Source organism: Acomys minous (genome assembly GCF_964271855.1).
Source record: "Acomys minous genome assembly, chromosome: 15".
NCBI lineage: Eukaryota > Metazoa > Chordata > Mammalia > Rodentia > Muridae > Acomys > Acomys minous.
Genome location: NC_140497.1, coordinates 34,648,030 through 34,664,281, shown reverse-complemented (window position 1 = coordinate 34,664,281; position 16,252 = coordinate 34,648,030). Strand labels below are relative to the sequence as shown.

General features: G+C 40.1%; 1 protein-coding gene across 4 annotated transcripts in view; it reads right to left on the bottom strand.

Annotated features, from left to right (window-relative positions):
• Nucleotides 1–3,812: 3,812 nt before the first annotated feature.
• CFAP97 (cilia and flagella associated protein 97) overlaps nucleotides 3,813–16,252 on the bottom strand; it is a 37,004-nt gene continuing 24,564 nt past the window's right edge. For all 4 annotated transcript variants that reach the window (XM_084758934.1, XM_084758933.1, XM_084758935.1 and 1 more), the window contains 3 exons: nucleotides 15,779–16,047; nucleotides 7,784–7,934; nucleotides 3,813–6,796 (listed from right to left, as the gene is read on the bottom strand). In XM_084758934.1, the coding sequence (XP_084615060.1) occupies nucleotides 6,666–6,796; nucleotides 7,784–7,934; nucleotides 15,779–16,047 (551 nt within the window). In that variant the 3' untranslated portion in view covers nucleotides 3,813–6,665. The remainder of the gene's footprint in view (nucleotides 6,797–7,783; nucleotides 7,935–15,778; nucleotides 16,048–16,252) is intronic.

Below are 16,252 nucleotides of genomic sequence, written 5' to 3'. Positions count from 1 at the left end.
TTTTATCTCCCTGAACTCATTAACTGCTAACGGACTAAAAAAAAAAAAGCTTCAGGGCATATTTTCTAGCAGGAGGCATTTGTCAGTGACTCCTGTGTGCATGCGCTATGCTGAACACGTGGTGATAAGAGTTGTTTTTCAAACATAAGCAGGCCACGCCCTGTTGTTGAAGGCTTGAATGTGGTAACATGGACAGAGCTCCCACAGTCCCCCAACTGTGTGACCTTTACAGCCTTTGGAACTATGAACCTCTGCTTTCAATCACAGGGCTAAGACTTTTACATGCTTAGAAAGTGCTCCATTTTTTTTTTTTTTTAGTTCCCGCAAAGAATCCTGATCCCTAGAGTTCCCTAACAAGTGGACAGTATTCACTGAAGTCTCAGTTTGGGCTGGAATAGCAGAGTGCCACACGCTGGCTGGCTCATAAAAAAAAAAGAAAAAATGTACTCATCACCATTCTGAAGCCTCAGTTTGTGAGGATCAGAGAGCCATCTGACTTCCAGAAACTTCTGGGTGGGAAGAGAGCTGTAGAGCTCTCCAGAGTCTCTCTTGAAGGACACTAGTCACATGACAGAGGCTTCACATACTCATCTGAGTTTTTCTCCAAGGGACTTGTACTATGCTCTTGAGGGTTAGAGATTGAGGTCCAGGGCTGGGGGCACACCCAACAGTCAGTTCAAGGTGTCAGTTACCAAGCTGGTATTTAATGCCTAGGAGGCTCTTAAAGGGAACCTCTCCTGAAGCTTAGATGGGAGAGAGAGGATGAAATCAACCAGGTGTGTGTGGAGAGGGAAGACAGGAGAGGACCTCCATAGAAAGTAACTACTTAGCTATACAAAGTATCTGCGGAAGACAGGAGAGAAGGTGTCCTATAGAAAGTAACTACTTAGCTATACAAAGTATCTGCGGAGGGCTTCCCATAGAAAGTAATTACCTAGCTATACAAAGTATCTGCTTGCATTCCCTTTCTGTAACAGCTTAAGAAGTCGGAGGAAAGCCTATTTGGACTTGACTTTCAGAGATTTGTGAGCAAGGGAAAAATAAGACAACACTAGGGAGATGGCTGGCTCGGGATTAAAAGCGCTGCTTTTGCTGAGGTCCTGGGTTTAGTTGCCAGCACCCACATGGAGGTTCACAACCGTCTCTTAACTCCAGTTCCAGGGACCTCACAATGGTTTTCTGGTCTCCTTAGGGCCTAGGCACACTGGTGCACAAACATGCATGCAGGTAAAACACTCATATACATAAAATAAAGGAGTTTACTATTTCAAATGGGAGAACAAGTGAGTCTGGGCCATCAGAGAGCAGATCGTGGGCAGAACTTGGAAAGTGAGCAAATGTCTGTTTTCTGTATTTCCTAATAGATAGCTTAGGGTTGTGATATCCAGGCCTTTCCAATTAACTCCCACCTCTGGGCAAAACACTGGCTGCCTTGTTTTTGCCAGAGCAACCAAGGAGAGTGTGTGTGTGTGTCTCCATGTCTGCGTGTACACATGCATTTTTAGTATCTAGAATTACATCTAATCTCAAACCAGACGTCTAGATGGATGGAAATGGCTAAAAAGATGAGACGATGCCAATTCTGCCTCCCAAGGACAAGGAGCAAGTGCTGCTAGAGGCCTTCCAAATCCACTGCTTTGCATCCCAGAATATTAATGATTCAAGTTATGTTGCTGACAGATAAAAGCAGCACAGGCTAGTAGGACAAATGATTTCTTATTCCATATCCAAGCCTAGGGCCACCCGTTGCAATATTTCCAAACCTCAGGGTTTAGCCTGATAGGCCATGAAATACATAGTTGGGAACCGAAGGTCATTACAGCCTAGCTGACCCCTAAATTGTTTTCTAGCCTGCTTCCCCCTCCCCCACTCCCTGTGAGCAGACACCCCCCCCCCATCCCCCCCACACCCTCCAGACATGCAGTGGTGAGCAGAGTGGAAGAACTGGCTGCACATCGGAACAGTTGCACATCATCGTCACTGCACATGACCCAGTTGCAGACTCCCCTGCCTGCTGAGGTTAAGCCCCGTGCTCTTTACCTCAGGAGTCCTGCTGAACTGGTTTCACTACAGCTACTTCATTCAACAGGAAATTCCTAGAATGAGGCCAGTGACTGAATGCTGTGACCAAGCTGGGGCCTGGGGGAGGGGCAGGCAGGATTTCCCCTGCTGTCCTACTCCACCATCACAAAGATTTCAAGCCTGAAGGCTTGGGGAAGGGGGGGGGTCCCATTCAAGTGAAACCCCAGAATTCCATGCCAGGCCAAGATCCCACCTCTGGGAAATCTCTTTAGCCACCTTTATTCCCCCAGTAGGAGAAGAACTATGGAATCAATTCTAGAGGGAGGTGCTTGCTGCCAAAGAGGAGAGTTTAATCCCTGCGACTGAAAGTAGGAGAAAACTTGACTCTTGCAAGTTGTCCTTGGACATCATTTTATGTGCACTGTGGTACATGCGTGTCATCCCCCTATAATAATAATTAAACAAAAACAAAACAAAGCCCAAATAAACCCCACAGAGATGGCCCACAGCCTCAAGAGTTCCCACTATGGATTCAAGCTGGACACTGGCACTGCTTTCTAAGGAATTTCTATTTCTTACCACAATATATAGGCAGCTATTGATTTATTTTTCTTTTCTTTTTTGTACGTTTGTTTAAGATGTAATTAGGACGTCTGGAGAGATGGCTCAGAGGATAAGAGCACTTGTCTGCTCTTCCAGAAGTCCCGAGTTCAATTCCCAGCAACCACACGGTGGCTCATGACCATCTATAAAGGGATCTGGTGCCCTCTTCTGGCATACAGGCAGAATACTATATAAAGAATAAATAAATCTTTTTTTTTTTTTTAAAGATGTAACTAGGAGTTATGCTGGTTTAGTAAAGTGGTGGTTTGTAGGCTGTCCTCTAAAAACCATGACTTCACCAGCACTGAGTAGTTAGCTTGGTTCCAGGCCCAGACAGCATTTCCCTCTTGTTGAGTGCATCTGATTAGAGAGTTGATGGTCACTGCCAAGGTATGTGTGCTACTACTGCACCCTGAGGGTTACTGTGCCATGCTGGTCATTGCTGTGGCTTTAGGCTTCATAGGTGGGTAAGACTGTTGGCTGCACACTTTCTTTGGAAGCTTGAATGATACTGTCTGGTGCCATGAAAGCTAGTCCTCAGGGAGACGGCAGGCAGGTTAGTTCCAGCTCAGGAGCCTCTGGGCCTGGTGAGCATGGTATTCAATCAATGGTTGAACATGTCCAACAACTGGTCTGAAGTGCACTGTGTTTTCAGCAGTAGGGACTTACCTTTTACCTCTAGGGGACAAGTTAAAAATCATCTCTATGTTTGAAAATCAAAATTACCTGACATAATACAAGCCCATCTGTGCTATGCATGCTTCATTTATGCAGAGGGAGTTTATGCACCCATGGGAGCCGCTGAGAGAGTTCTTCCTGTGGATTCAGGCTAGCCTGGAACTCACGGCGTAGTTAAGGATGACTCTGAACTTCTGACCTTCCTGCCTACTGGGCTGGGAAGGTTAACCTTCTTTAAAGACAAAGCAGCCCAACAATAACAGCACTCATTCAAGCTCTAAAGCAAAGTCTATTGTAGTGTAGCATAGTAATGACTTTACAACATGAATCAAATCACATGGTTCAAAGACATGCTGAGCTGGAATGTCATTTTAAACAAGATTTCCCAAAGAAATATTATTTTCAAAAATACAACTAACCGCCAACTTCATTCTGACTAATAGTCTTGGAGGTACAGAGACTTTTTTTTTTTTATTACAGTTCTAAAAATATGAAAGCAGACTCAAAACTTGGTTATCTTTAAATCTTTTATTTTTTTCAGTAGGCCAAGCTAGTTCTTCATGCCTAAAATATAACAAACTAGAAATTTTTCTAAAAGTTTTTTGGTAATTTTTATTCATGAAAACAAGCAACTCGGCCATTAGCATTAAGCACATGCTCTTTGACAGTTTACAGCCATTTGCACACTAAGACTTTGGCATTTATGATGATACAGGCTTTGCGTTGCTAACGAGGGCTACATCTTCAGCTTTACTGTAATCTTAATACTCTGGAGTTGCTGCACTGACCCGCAGATGAGAAGCAGACCCATCACAACCATCCTTCAAAGCTGCACACTCCCGTTTTTGACACTTGGGTTGAGCACAACTGCATGATGCCATTTTACAAGCAAACCACAAAGTGTTAACTGGAATAGTGGTTAAGAGCAGTTTTTAAATAGAGACTAAAAAAGTAGGGGAGGGCGAGGTAGTACCTATTCCTTAAGAAATATTTTTAATAGTTTGAAATCTTTCATAAGAACTCTCTAGAAAAGGAGATGACAGCATTTGACAGAGATGAAAACAGTTCTCAGACCTGTCCACTCGCCTGCAGACCAGCACGCTTTCTAGTGACAGATGGGGATCTTCAAAGTAGTGCAGGAAGACAAGCCAGCCGGCCGTGCTAACCCTCATGTGCTTGTGACAACTCCACTACAAATGCCTCCTAAATCCTAACCTTAAAGCACCTTGACTTACACCAGCGACTTCTAAGTTTGTCATTCCTACCCATGTACTTATAGTTACCATATACATATATGTATTATATATGTGTACATATATACACACTATATATGCACCTATAACATAACATTCCAAGTTGTTTTTAAAAGATGGTTACCCTTTACTTGTAGTTGAATCCCTGTTATCAGTAACACTTAGACAAACTTCTTTCAAATAGAAAAAAAACTAAGGGATAAATTAGCATTTTAAATCAAAGTATAGCTTTATCTATGAAACTAAATAAAATGTACTCATAGGCTAATGCCACCAGGAACATAAAAGAGTTTACATGCACACATTTCCTCCTCAAAAGTCTGTTTTAAAAAGTGATTAACTCACTATTGGGAAAATAACAAAATGCTGCATTTTAAATTTAAGTTGTTACACAAACACTAGAAGTGCAATGTTAAAAACTAAGCCAAAATAAAATCTTTGTTTGTGCAGCTAAGGTATATAAAGCTGGTACGAAATCCTGTTCATCAGAACAAAGAAACAAATGGTTAAAGAACATTACAGCCCCAAATGCAACAGAAAAACTCAGTCATGTTTGTTCCCGTCCACTGTGTGTGTACATGTGTGTATGTGTGTGTGGTGTAGGCACATCCACTGTGTAGATATTTGTGTGTGCATAGTGTAGTGTGTGTATTTGTGTGTGTGGTATGTGTTTGGCAATTATTTTGGCCTCACCATTTCCAACGTTCGCTGCTCTGTCTAAAACTCAGTCTATTAAACTGAGACCAGCAGTGTATGACCTGGTGTGCGGTGAGTGCAGTCAGCCTCCCTCCTAGTGAAGGCGAAGCAGGTGTGGCACACATATGCTACACGCAGAAGCACTGAAACCAGTGGCTGGGGAAAAATTCATATTTTAAGAAAAACGTGTCACTGAATATGAAACACTTATATGTACTAAAAGCATACTACAAAGGCCAGTAACAAATATGAAATATCACACTGTGTTCTATAAATAACAGGCTCTAGGATGATAGAAAAATATTCTAGTTTTCATAGTCAATGATATTACATCTATGGGTCACTAGCAATTCCATCAGGATTAATAGGCCTTCAATTTGGGAGACTAATAAAAAGTGCTTTTAGGATTCAGCCAAACTAAACTAAACCGAGAAAAGCACTAATATTTATGGCAGCAGCTTTAACCAATGTGTGGTTAGTTTCTTTCTTGTTTATATTTGGTTTCTGAAAAGCATTTCTTTCTTATCTAAGCCTTCTACTAACCCAAGAGGTACACAATGAGAGCATACACACTAGCAGTATCATGTCACACACTGCTCTAACATGACCTGGGTCTGCTTCTTGGGTCTTCAAGCTGGGAGTGTTGCTCACTGATCCAACACACACCTGGTTTTGCTTATGATGCAAAGGATCTGGATACAAACCAGCCACAAGACAGTAGGCTGTTAAAGGCTGCCTCTTTCCTCAGAACCCTCAAGTGTATTTTACTGGACTGCATAAAAACACAAAGTAGAAGCTTCTCGAGTGAAGCCCCCGTTGCTCACAGCGTGCAGTGGTTTGAAATGGATACTCAAACTTTCAAGGAGGACTGCACCAGTACAAGTTGCTCCCCCTGCTCATCAAATCTGAATCAGCTCATCCATGAAAACAAATTTCAACATTTTTCCCATAAAGAGCGTAACACACAATCAAGTGACAACCCACGCTACAGACATTCTAAAGCTGACTGAAGCACAGGGCGCTTAAGTTTACAAGGTCAACCCTTGTTTAGCATTTACATTAACTGAAAAATATATCAAGTAAGAACCATATAGTGTCTTGGTTTTAACATGGATCATCACCACGGCTGTTTTGTCAGCATAACAACTGAATTTCTATCCTGAGAAACTACTCATGCTTAACACCGTTCTCAATTAAATAGACATATAGCTCCTATGAATATGCCATCGCATGAAACACTGATTTTACATCAAAGTATCTTTTGATAATAATTTTTCACTGAATAACAATAAATTATACTCATTGCTATATAAATTGTTGAAAAAAGTATTACAGATGTTTTCAAAGAGTAATAGTAATACATAAAAATACATTGTTAAAATTGGACAGACAACGTGTATCATAAAAAAGGTTTTACAACCAGGCAGTACGAACACTCAGGGGTTTTGGTCTTAGCAAAAAGCCACTGGCTGTGTCCAACACTGATCGGGGGTCGGTCTTGCTGCTCAGACGACTGGTCGCACTGGATGTCCTGGAAGCTCCTCCTGCACACACACAAAGACACGGCACTGTCAGTAACTTGCACCAACCACACAGGCTGTCATCTGGTAAACTTCCTTTCCTAATTGTAAGTCTAGCCTGGCTTCCCTTCCTTGTCCCAGATGTGTGTAATGCTCTAATGAGATGACTTTCAACAGAACTGTACTTTAGAATTTCCCATGGAACTTCAAGCTACTCAAGTGATTCAAGTGAAAACAAAGACACTTTGCATATCACTTATATGTCTCCTTGACAAATAGATTGCTAAGGTCAAGGCATAATACTAGTATCAGTTACTAGAACAAGGCCATATCTTAAGTCACGGTAACAGCATGTTTTAAAATGCAGTGAGATGACCAGCCAGTGACTAAGTCACATGAGCACCGGGAAGTGAAGAGGCTCCAACTGTCTGCATCTCTAAGAAGACCACAGTTTAGAGTGTGTGCATGCAGCATCAGCTTCTGGAAAGGTGTGTGTCTGGCTTCGCACATGTTGTATGCCCTGGTACTGAAGTTCTACAACTCTAGGGTACACAAGTGGCTAAGTCTGTAACTGATCACATATCAAGCAGTAAAAAGAATTACATCTTTATCTTATTAATTTTTAGTTATCTGGTGAGGAAGAAAAAGGACACATGTAAGGGTTACAAGGTATTAGCAAATGTTTATAACTGGCTGGAAAAAACGTTTCAGCCACACTCCAACAGCCTAGTCTTTAAACACACATACTGAGATTAAAAGACTCCCTTCCAGTATCTGAGGAAATACTGCTATTTTCACTCATTTTATCTTTTGGTTTTCTCTTTATGCTATTATTACATTCTGTATATGAAGTCTGAAATGAAGTGAAATATAAAAACATGCCAATGAGAAATAAAATGCATTCCAAAAGTTAGCATTTAAAATCTCTATCATAAGAACATAAGTTACATTTCTTACTTTTAAAAAAGATAAAAGAGACAAGAAACAAAGAATAGCTTTTCATATTCTTACTCAGTGGGCTATAGTGGCCAACAGTAGATCTCACTCTTCTAACGGACGGCGAAGGGTTGAGGTACCCCATATTTCGATGATAGTCCATCAGCTGTTCAGAGCGTTTCATGCCAACTGTCGGCTTCACAGCTTCGAGCCGTTTCAATAAAGCCTGCATAAAAAATATGAAAGGTAATCCCAGATAATTACCAACCATTTCTTAAAACTCAAATGTTCTACAACCTAAAATTCACTAAGGAAAAGCAGCGTATGCCAGAAATTTTCTTACCGGGGTTGAAGAGCCTACACCCACCCTAAGCACACTCTACACGGTAGTTTGTATACCCACAGCTAAGTGTAGCCGTCTCCCCTCATCAAGGAAACTTCTCTTTGCAACAGAGGAGACCATTACAGAAACCCACATCCACTTAAAATGCAAAGCTGTGGAATCTAGTCCTAATGGGTACATTGACATGGTGCAGGGAACGTTGCTGCGAGACGGTCTCCTAGCACTGTCAGAGCCGTGTACTTCAAGTCTCACCAACAAGCCTTGAACAAGAATAACAATACACATACCAGTGTGGACAGGGAAAAGCCATGAGGCCTCACCCCACGCAAGAACTGCAGGCAACTAAGGAAAGCTAAGTGGGAGGAACAGTCTTCTCCAGGGAGAGTGCAAGAGCTTATCCAGTGCTAAATAGTCAGCCCTGGAAACACACACACAGGTGACGCTGTACACACTGAGCAGGCTGTATTTAGAAATATATATGTGTATGTGTAACAATAATGAAACAGGAGGCCGTTATTTAATAGAGAGGGCTATATGAATGGGTTTGAAGGGCAGAATGGGAAGGGGAAATGATGTGATTATGTTATAATATCAAAAAATAATTAAAAACTCCAAGGGTTTTCCCTAACACACCCATTAACCACACCGCTATGATTAAGCGACTTCTACAGTCTGGGTATCAAGTGTTTCCCTTAGAGGCTTGGTCTCCAGCAGGCTTGATAAGTGGCTGGGCTCTGATCTCAGCAAGGGACTAATCCAGGGATGGATAAAAATTGAGAGGACCTACTAGAAAGCAACGGAAACTGGGAGGCTGGGCCTCTTTGAGTAAGCAGGTTGCTATCTTGTCCCTGGCCTTCTCTTCTGGCTGTCTTTGCTTCCTGTCCTGAGACAGGCAGCTTCCCTCCACCATGCTCTTCCACCATGGTATTTCTGCCTTGCCATCAGTCTAAAAGCAATGGGGCTAGCCACGAACTGAATCCCAGAGCCAAAACAAACCTTCCTGATAATCATCTCAGATACTGTCACAGCAGCTTTTAAAAGTAAGTCGCATACAACTTACAACAGATGTGCCAGGCCTTTGGAAAGGGACTGTAAGTTGAAATACAATGAACTTGATTTTATACAAATGACATAAATGGGAGCTGTAATGCTAACAGCCTTATGTCAGGCCTTTGGAATCACCATCAACTTACCAAAAGTTATTATAAATTCTACCTATAAATATTAGAGAGCACAAGACAGGGTTTCTCTGTGTAGCCTTGGCTGTCCTGGACTCTCTTTGTAGACCAGACTCACAGCGATCCGCCTGGGATCTCTTTGAGTTCGAGACCAGCCTGGTCTACAAAGCAAGGCCAGGATAGCCAAGGCTGCACAAAGAAACCTTGTCTTGAAAAGCAAAGCAGAGCAAAACAAACGCACAAAAAAACCCTCAACCTTAAGAGTGCAAAGGATAAGTTTCCTTTATTGTAGAAACTCAAGCTTGGTGACAAACAAGTGGCAAAGCACTTGAAACAGACAGAACCAGGAGAGCTCCATTGCTGCCAGCCAGGGACACAGGTACTGTTTTGTTTTGTTTTTTTCCTACAAAAGCTGGAAAAGCAGCCATTCCCTAAAGAAGCCTTACCAGCTAGAACTGGTTCTTGTTGAGCTCAGAGTTAGGCTTCGGCACTGTTGCATCTGACTGTAGTGTCTGTCTGTACTCTGTCTAAAATAACATACCATCTTTCCTTGTAGACAGAGGAGCTGTACAATAGAGATACCAAATTGTCCTAAAATGGTGATCTCCTCTTACTTGTGATTGCATAAAAAAAATTCCTAGCTTTCATATTTAATTTCAATGCATTTTACTAGACAATGATATATTTGTTAATTTCTCTGATTATCCTAATAGGTACTTATTAAACTATGCAACAGAAGTGTCGACATTTTCAATTAGTCTGATAAAATTGTATGTGTATGTGTGCAAGTGTGTGTGTGTGTGTATTTTTCCTGGTAGGGGGACCATGTTGGTCAGGGGAATATGGTTCAGCCTGGGTCCTCTGTGGCAGTGCCAAATGCTCTCACCCTCTAAAGTTAGCATGCACAAAGAAATTGAAACCAGGACACCTGGGAAATTCATGTACCAAAAAAAATAGCAATAGTGTTTATAAAATTCTTGATTTCATGAATTTATTTATCTAGTTGGGTGCACATCTTTCCTCTTTAAATTTTAAGAAAATGTCAGTGCTTATTTATCAGAGGTTCAATACTATAATATGATGAATATTAAAAATTTTAATGATTTTCCAATAAGGTAAAAACTTCCACAAAACCACAACTCACGTTGGGTGCAGTTTGTGGTCCCAGCACTTGGGAGGCAGAGGCAGGCAGAACTCTGTGAGTTCAAGGCCAGCTTGGTTTACAAAGGGAGTCCAAAGCTACACAGAGAGACCCTGTCTCAAAAAACCATAAAAACAACTCAGTATGTATATGGATGTGTATGCCAATTATGCAGAAATCTAGGGAAAGAGAAAATATCCAATGCAACTGTGCAGATCACAGGGAAACTTTAAAATGACAGCTTATAACACTATACCAATTGTAACAAAGTGACAAAAGATGTACACATCTCAAAAGACTTGGAAGGATGGTGGAGGGGGAAATAGTGGGAGACGGCTACCAGGTACCAAAATAAACTTAGGTAGGAGGGATGCGCTTTAGTGTTCTATATCACAGCAGGAGGACTACCATTTATAAGCATTTATTGAATACAGGGTAGAGAGATGGCTCAGCCGTTAAAGGCTAGGCTCACAACCAAAAATATACCAGAATTTATTGAGTGTTTTGTAAAGAACAGGAAGAGAGGAGTTTTCTCCTCCACAATATAAAGAAATGTCTTTAGGGGATGGAAGAACTACTTATCCTAATTTAATCACTACATACTGTATACACCATTATATGCCACAAGTACATGAGACTGGGGTTTATATTGTAGTGTAGTCAATGACTGTTTCCTAGCCAATTATCTGGCAGGCATGTGAGGGCCAGAATAAAAGTGAACTAACATGTCGTACCTATAACACTGCTTGAAATCTAATGAAGAAGGGACTCAACATTGCTTTGTATAATTTTCTAATTGTTTGACAAACAATACGCAGGCTAGTCATCGCAGGCTAGGTTATAAATTGTATGACAATCAGCAGTATTTTATATTTTCTACTTATTTTATAAAAAAATGAAAGACGTTATTACTGTTTAATAAATCAAAATGATAGGAATGGTTCTTTAAATTTCAAATTATGGTTTATAAAACCATAGAACTGCCATTCAAATCAGACTCCAAGAATGAATTTCAAAATAATTTTTCCAAAACTTTTTGGGACAACATTGTATTTTTAAATTATGTCTATTTAAGGCAAGGAATGTTCTTTTGTTATACATACACAATTGTGTAAAATGAACACAATTACTCTGTTCGACATATCTCACAATTATCATTTGCGTGAGTGTGTGTGTAAAGTTATAGTCCACTCCACTGTCTACCAGGTCTTAGGTATGCAAGCTAAGGGAGTTCTGGAGACCCAATGTACAGCAACTATACAGAAGGCAATACTTCTGCTCTATATATTTTCCTTTATATACATTTCCAGGAAGTATTATTCTTAGAAAAAATTAATCATGCCCCTCTTTTGATATAGAAAGATTTAAACAATGAATGGATGGTAATGCTTCCTGCAGATGTAGCACAGAAGGGTTTACTGCTTTGAAAGTGGCAAAGCAAAGACTCTGAAAGGTCATTAAAAAGTAACAAGTACCCCAGTCAGGGAAAATGGAGACAGGGGCTCCTCCTATTTCCCCAGACGGTGTCATACTGAGTAAAATCAGCTTCCTGTCTGCCACATAGGATGATAACCACAGAAAGAGGAAAATAATGGTAAGTGAACTCTAAGTTATTTCAAGATCTGAGTGCAAGGTGCTGCTCAACCACAGATCCATAGTTTTTACTGGATGTTTTAAAGGTCTGAAACTCCTAATATGATACATTACTGTAGCTTTAAAAATGATATATTTATAGGAAAATCCAAAAGTAGAAAAATTACCTATTTATCTGGATTTAACTCTTACACACACCCCCCACACGCTAAAAAGCAAAATGAAAATCTTAAAAAGCAAAAAAATGAGCTAATTTTACCTAAGTCGTAGACTGTATTTGTGACTACTTGCGGGAAACCTTATTTCATCCCTAACACGATTTTAGGAATGCCTTTGCCCTTCTTTCCTGAAGGAAAAACCCTGAGATACAATTCGAAGTATGAAATAATCTCACTAGACACTAAAGCTGAACAACATACAAATATCCTTACTGAACCAACTCTCTTGCTATGCTTATTTTGTTTCTGATGAAAAAAGGCTATATACCATGTTCAAATGATAACAAGAACCTATCCATCCATCCATCCATCCATCCATCCATCCATCCATCCATCCTTTAACAAGGATATTTCAAAATTCACGACTTCAAAACTTGGCCATTGTTTTGGAAATAGTCTCAATGAATCTGTGTTAAGATGCAGTGAGCCCGCCCTCTGCTGGACAAAACTATTTTATTTTATTTTTTGGGGGGGGGGGCAGGGGAGATAGGGTAACAAGAGTCCTGGCTGTCCTAGACTCACTCTGTACTTGAGGCTGGCCTCGAACTCACAGGTCTACAAAGTGAGTCTAGAACAGTCAAGTCTACACAGAAAAACAAAACAAACAAAAAAATCTATGATTAAAATGTAAGTCAAAGTAAACTGCAAAAAAGTAGTTTAATAAGGAAAAATGTTTCATTGTTAGAAATAAATGCAAAAGTATAAAAAGTTATGAGAAGGTATGAAAATTGGTTTTAAGAAAGAAGAGTTCAATTAGGAAGATTAGCTTTCTTCACGGTAACAATAAATTATGCCATGTTTTCCTGTTTAGCTTTAAGTTAGTCTTTCATTTCAGAGTAGTACTGTTCAATGCTATATGTGGCACTATATCCTTGAGGGTAGCTAATGCTGAGATGTATTATGTATTGATCACAAAATTTCAATGATTCATCAAAAAGGAAGTGAAAATATCTCATCACTAGTACTGATTACAAGCTGAAATGGAAGTATTGTGGGCTAGGGCTGTAGCTCTGACAGTTCAGTGGCAGCATCTGCAAGCCCTGGATTTGTCCTCCAGCACAAATGAATGAAAAAACAATTCAATAAAAGCAGAAACAGCAATATCATAGTCAATTAAATAAACACTATTTAAAAGAATTCACAATTGTTCTGATGTATGACAATTTATTACTCTCAAGTGGAGAAAAATATTTGTTTCCATATGTAAACCATAATATATACAGAGCAAATAAAGATAAAATATTGGCAGTTTCCTACTGCTATTAAAATTTCACTCCTGAGCCGGGTGTGGTGGCGCACACCTGTAATCCCAGTACTCAGGGAGGCAGAGGCAGGTAGATCTCCATAAATTCGAGATCAGCCTGGTCTGATCTACAAAGCGAGTCCAGGACAGTCAAGGCTACATAGAGAAACCGTGTCTCAAAAACCAAAACCAAAACCAAACCAAACCAAACCAAACAAAATCATTGCTGGAGGAATAATGAAAGCTGTAAATAAAAGCTGCTGAAAGTTGTCACCCTATGCATATTCTTATGAATACAATGCATTTCAGACATTAATGGGCTGAGATTCCCCAGCTTTAAGGCTCTTTAACGAGCTAACTGCAGCAGAAGCACACACTGTAACGCCCGCACTGGGAAGGAGGTGACAAGAGGGTGAAAAGACTACGGTCAGCACGGGTTATCTCAAAATCAAAATAAAACCACAAAAAAAACTAAACACAGAAACACCAGCACATGACCCAGCAATTCCAGTTTTAAATAGTTAAAAGAAATAAAGCTGAGGCCTGAACAGACAATTGCATGTCAGTGTTCACCAGAGGGTTACCCACAACAGCCAAGACAGCAACATGTCCGCCAGCAAATGGAAGAATCACAATATTTGTTATATACTTATTCAGCTTTAAAAGTAGACGCTGGAGAGATCATTTACTGATGAAGAGCACTTGCTGCTCCTGCCGAGGACCTGGGTTTGAGTCTCCAGCACCCTCACGCTGGCTAACTCTAGTTTCAGGGCTCCAATGCCTTCCTCTGGTTTCCATGGAACCAGGCATGCACGCAGTGCACACAGATACATACAAGCAAAGCACCCATAAGCATATAAAATAAATCTTAAATTGTCTGTTAGGTTTTGATGCACCCTACAATATATATCAATTTTGAAAACACATCAAGTGACCTAAGCTAGGTATAAAGAGAAATACTGCATGCACCCATTCACTTAAAACATCTAAACTGCTACATTTATAAAGACAAAAAGTGGTTCAAGGCCTAGAGGGAAATAGGAATGGAGAATGCCACAGTTAAAACAGGATAGCAAAACTCAATGAACTGTAATCTTAAAGTAGATACGGTATGCAAATTATATCTAAAGCTTTAAAAAAACAAAACCAAAAACCTAAGACAGCTAACCTAAGCCCGGATCTGGGCTCTCTACCTGCTGTTTGACCTCACGCAGTTCCCTGTGCCCTACTCAGTGTCATGCCATAACATGCAATACTGTATGAGGATTAAATGACCCAACATTTGGCAAAAAGGAGTATAACTGTCAATTAAAACAGGCTTCATAGCCAAATGGACATATAAAAACAAGATAAACTCTGATGTTTGTGACATTAGTAGTTCCACATTTTCAGAAAATATGAATCAAACACAGCCTGATGTACAGAAAACTACTGTATAGCTAGCTCATCACACAGAAAAGTAATTTTCAATCATTTCACTGGTATAGAGATGGTAATAAACACTTACTATTCCCAGGCCAGGTGTATGAGGAGGCACTGGGGTGAAGCAGGAGGGCCCGTTTTTGGAACTGCCTTCCTTTTAACAGCGTTAACACGCATTTGGTGTGAACTATAAACTTACAGGAGGGCTAGCTTCACTTTGATTTCTATTTATTTAAGAGACTACCTAGGCTTAAGGTTTTTGGCTCAGGTATTTACTTTGGGTAATTATTTAATCCTTTTAGGTTTTTAAGTTGTTTTCATATGCTTTTTTTTTAAGTGCTTACCTCAAAGATTTGTTAAGATTCAAAAAATATGAGGATATTTGAGGACAAGGCCTATAGAACAACTCCAATAAGAGTTCAATATACGGCAATTACTATGAGGCTAAATTCTACTGAAAAAAAGATACTGTAACAGTTTAAATGTATGCATGTATATGTCCTATAAAATACCAAAGTAACTATATAATCCATAACTATGAATGCTGCACTCATCTCAAGCTAGGTACCAACTTTGGCCTACTTAGCCTTTAAAAATAAATCCCAAGAATATCCAGAATATGGCGGGTGAAGCAGTTAGCTAGTGACTGAACACATCATGGAGGATGCATGCCCCCGACTCCTGGGTACATTTCCTGTAACTGTACAGTGATTTAACTAATCAGAAAACAGTGACACTTTCAGTTCATATAACCTCTGCAAGCTGAGAAACACACATGGCTCACTTCTAGGCTCACCACTCACCAGAGTTTATGGCACATCTGCCTGCACCTGATTTAGGCAACTACACTGAAAAGCTGGGGTTTCCTGGAAGCTGTACTTACAAGGCAGTACAATGCATTTTCTTTGACAACTAAAGGATGTGTTACTTACCAGATTTTCTCTTTCAATCCTTTGCTGTTCCCTCTGTCTGTTGAGAGCGCTATGATACAACTTAGGGGGGTGGCTGATCGATCTTCCAGGAATTGTACTTTTGTTTCCTGGTTTTTCAGCCTGTCTTGACAGTTCTTTCAAAAGCCTCTGATTTTCCCGATCAATCTGTCTCAGCTCTTCTCTTGTGAAAGAGTAGTTTTTCCTAGGTATTACTGAAGGTTGATCAAAGTGATGTTTTTGTGGTCCCTTTTTATCTAATTGCAGAAAAGCTACAGAAGTAAACAAAAAAAAAATGAAAGTGGCTAAACAAAGTAGCTATGATGGTACATACTTTCATTCTTAAAACTATAAATTAAATTTAATAAAAGGTAAGAAATGAGATAACGAGGTCTTTGTGTAGGAAAAAAAAAACTGGATGTAGCTTAGAGTTTTATGTTCACTGGGCCCTTTGAGCATAAAAGCTCATGCAAACAG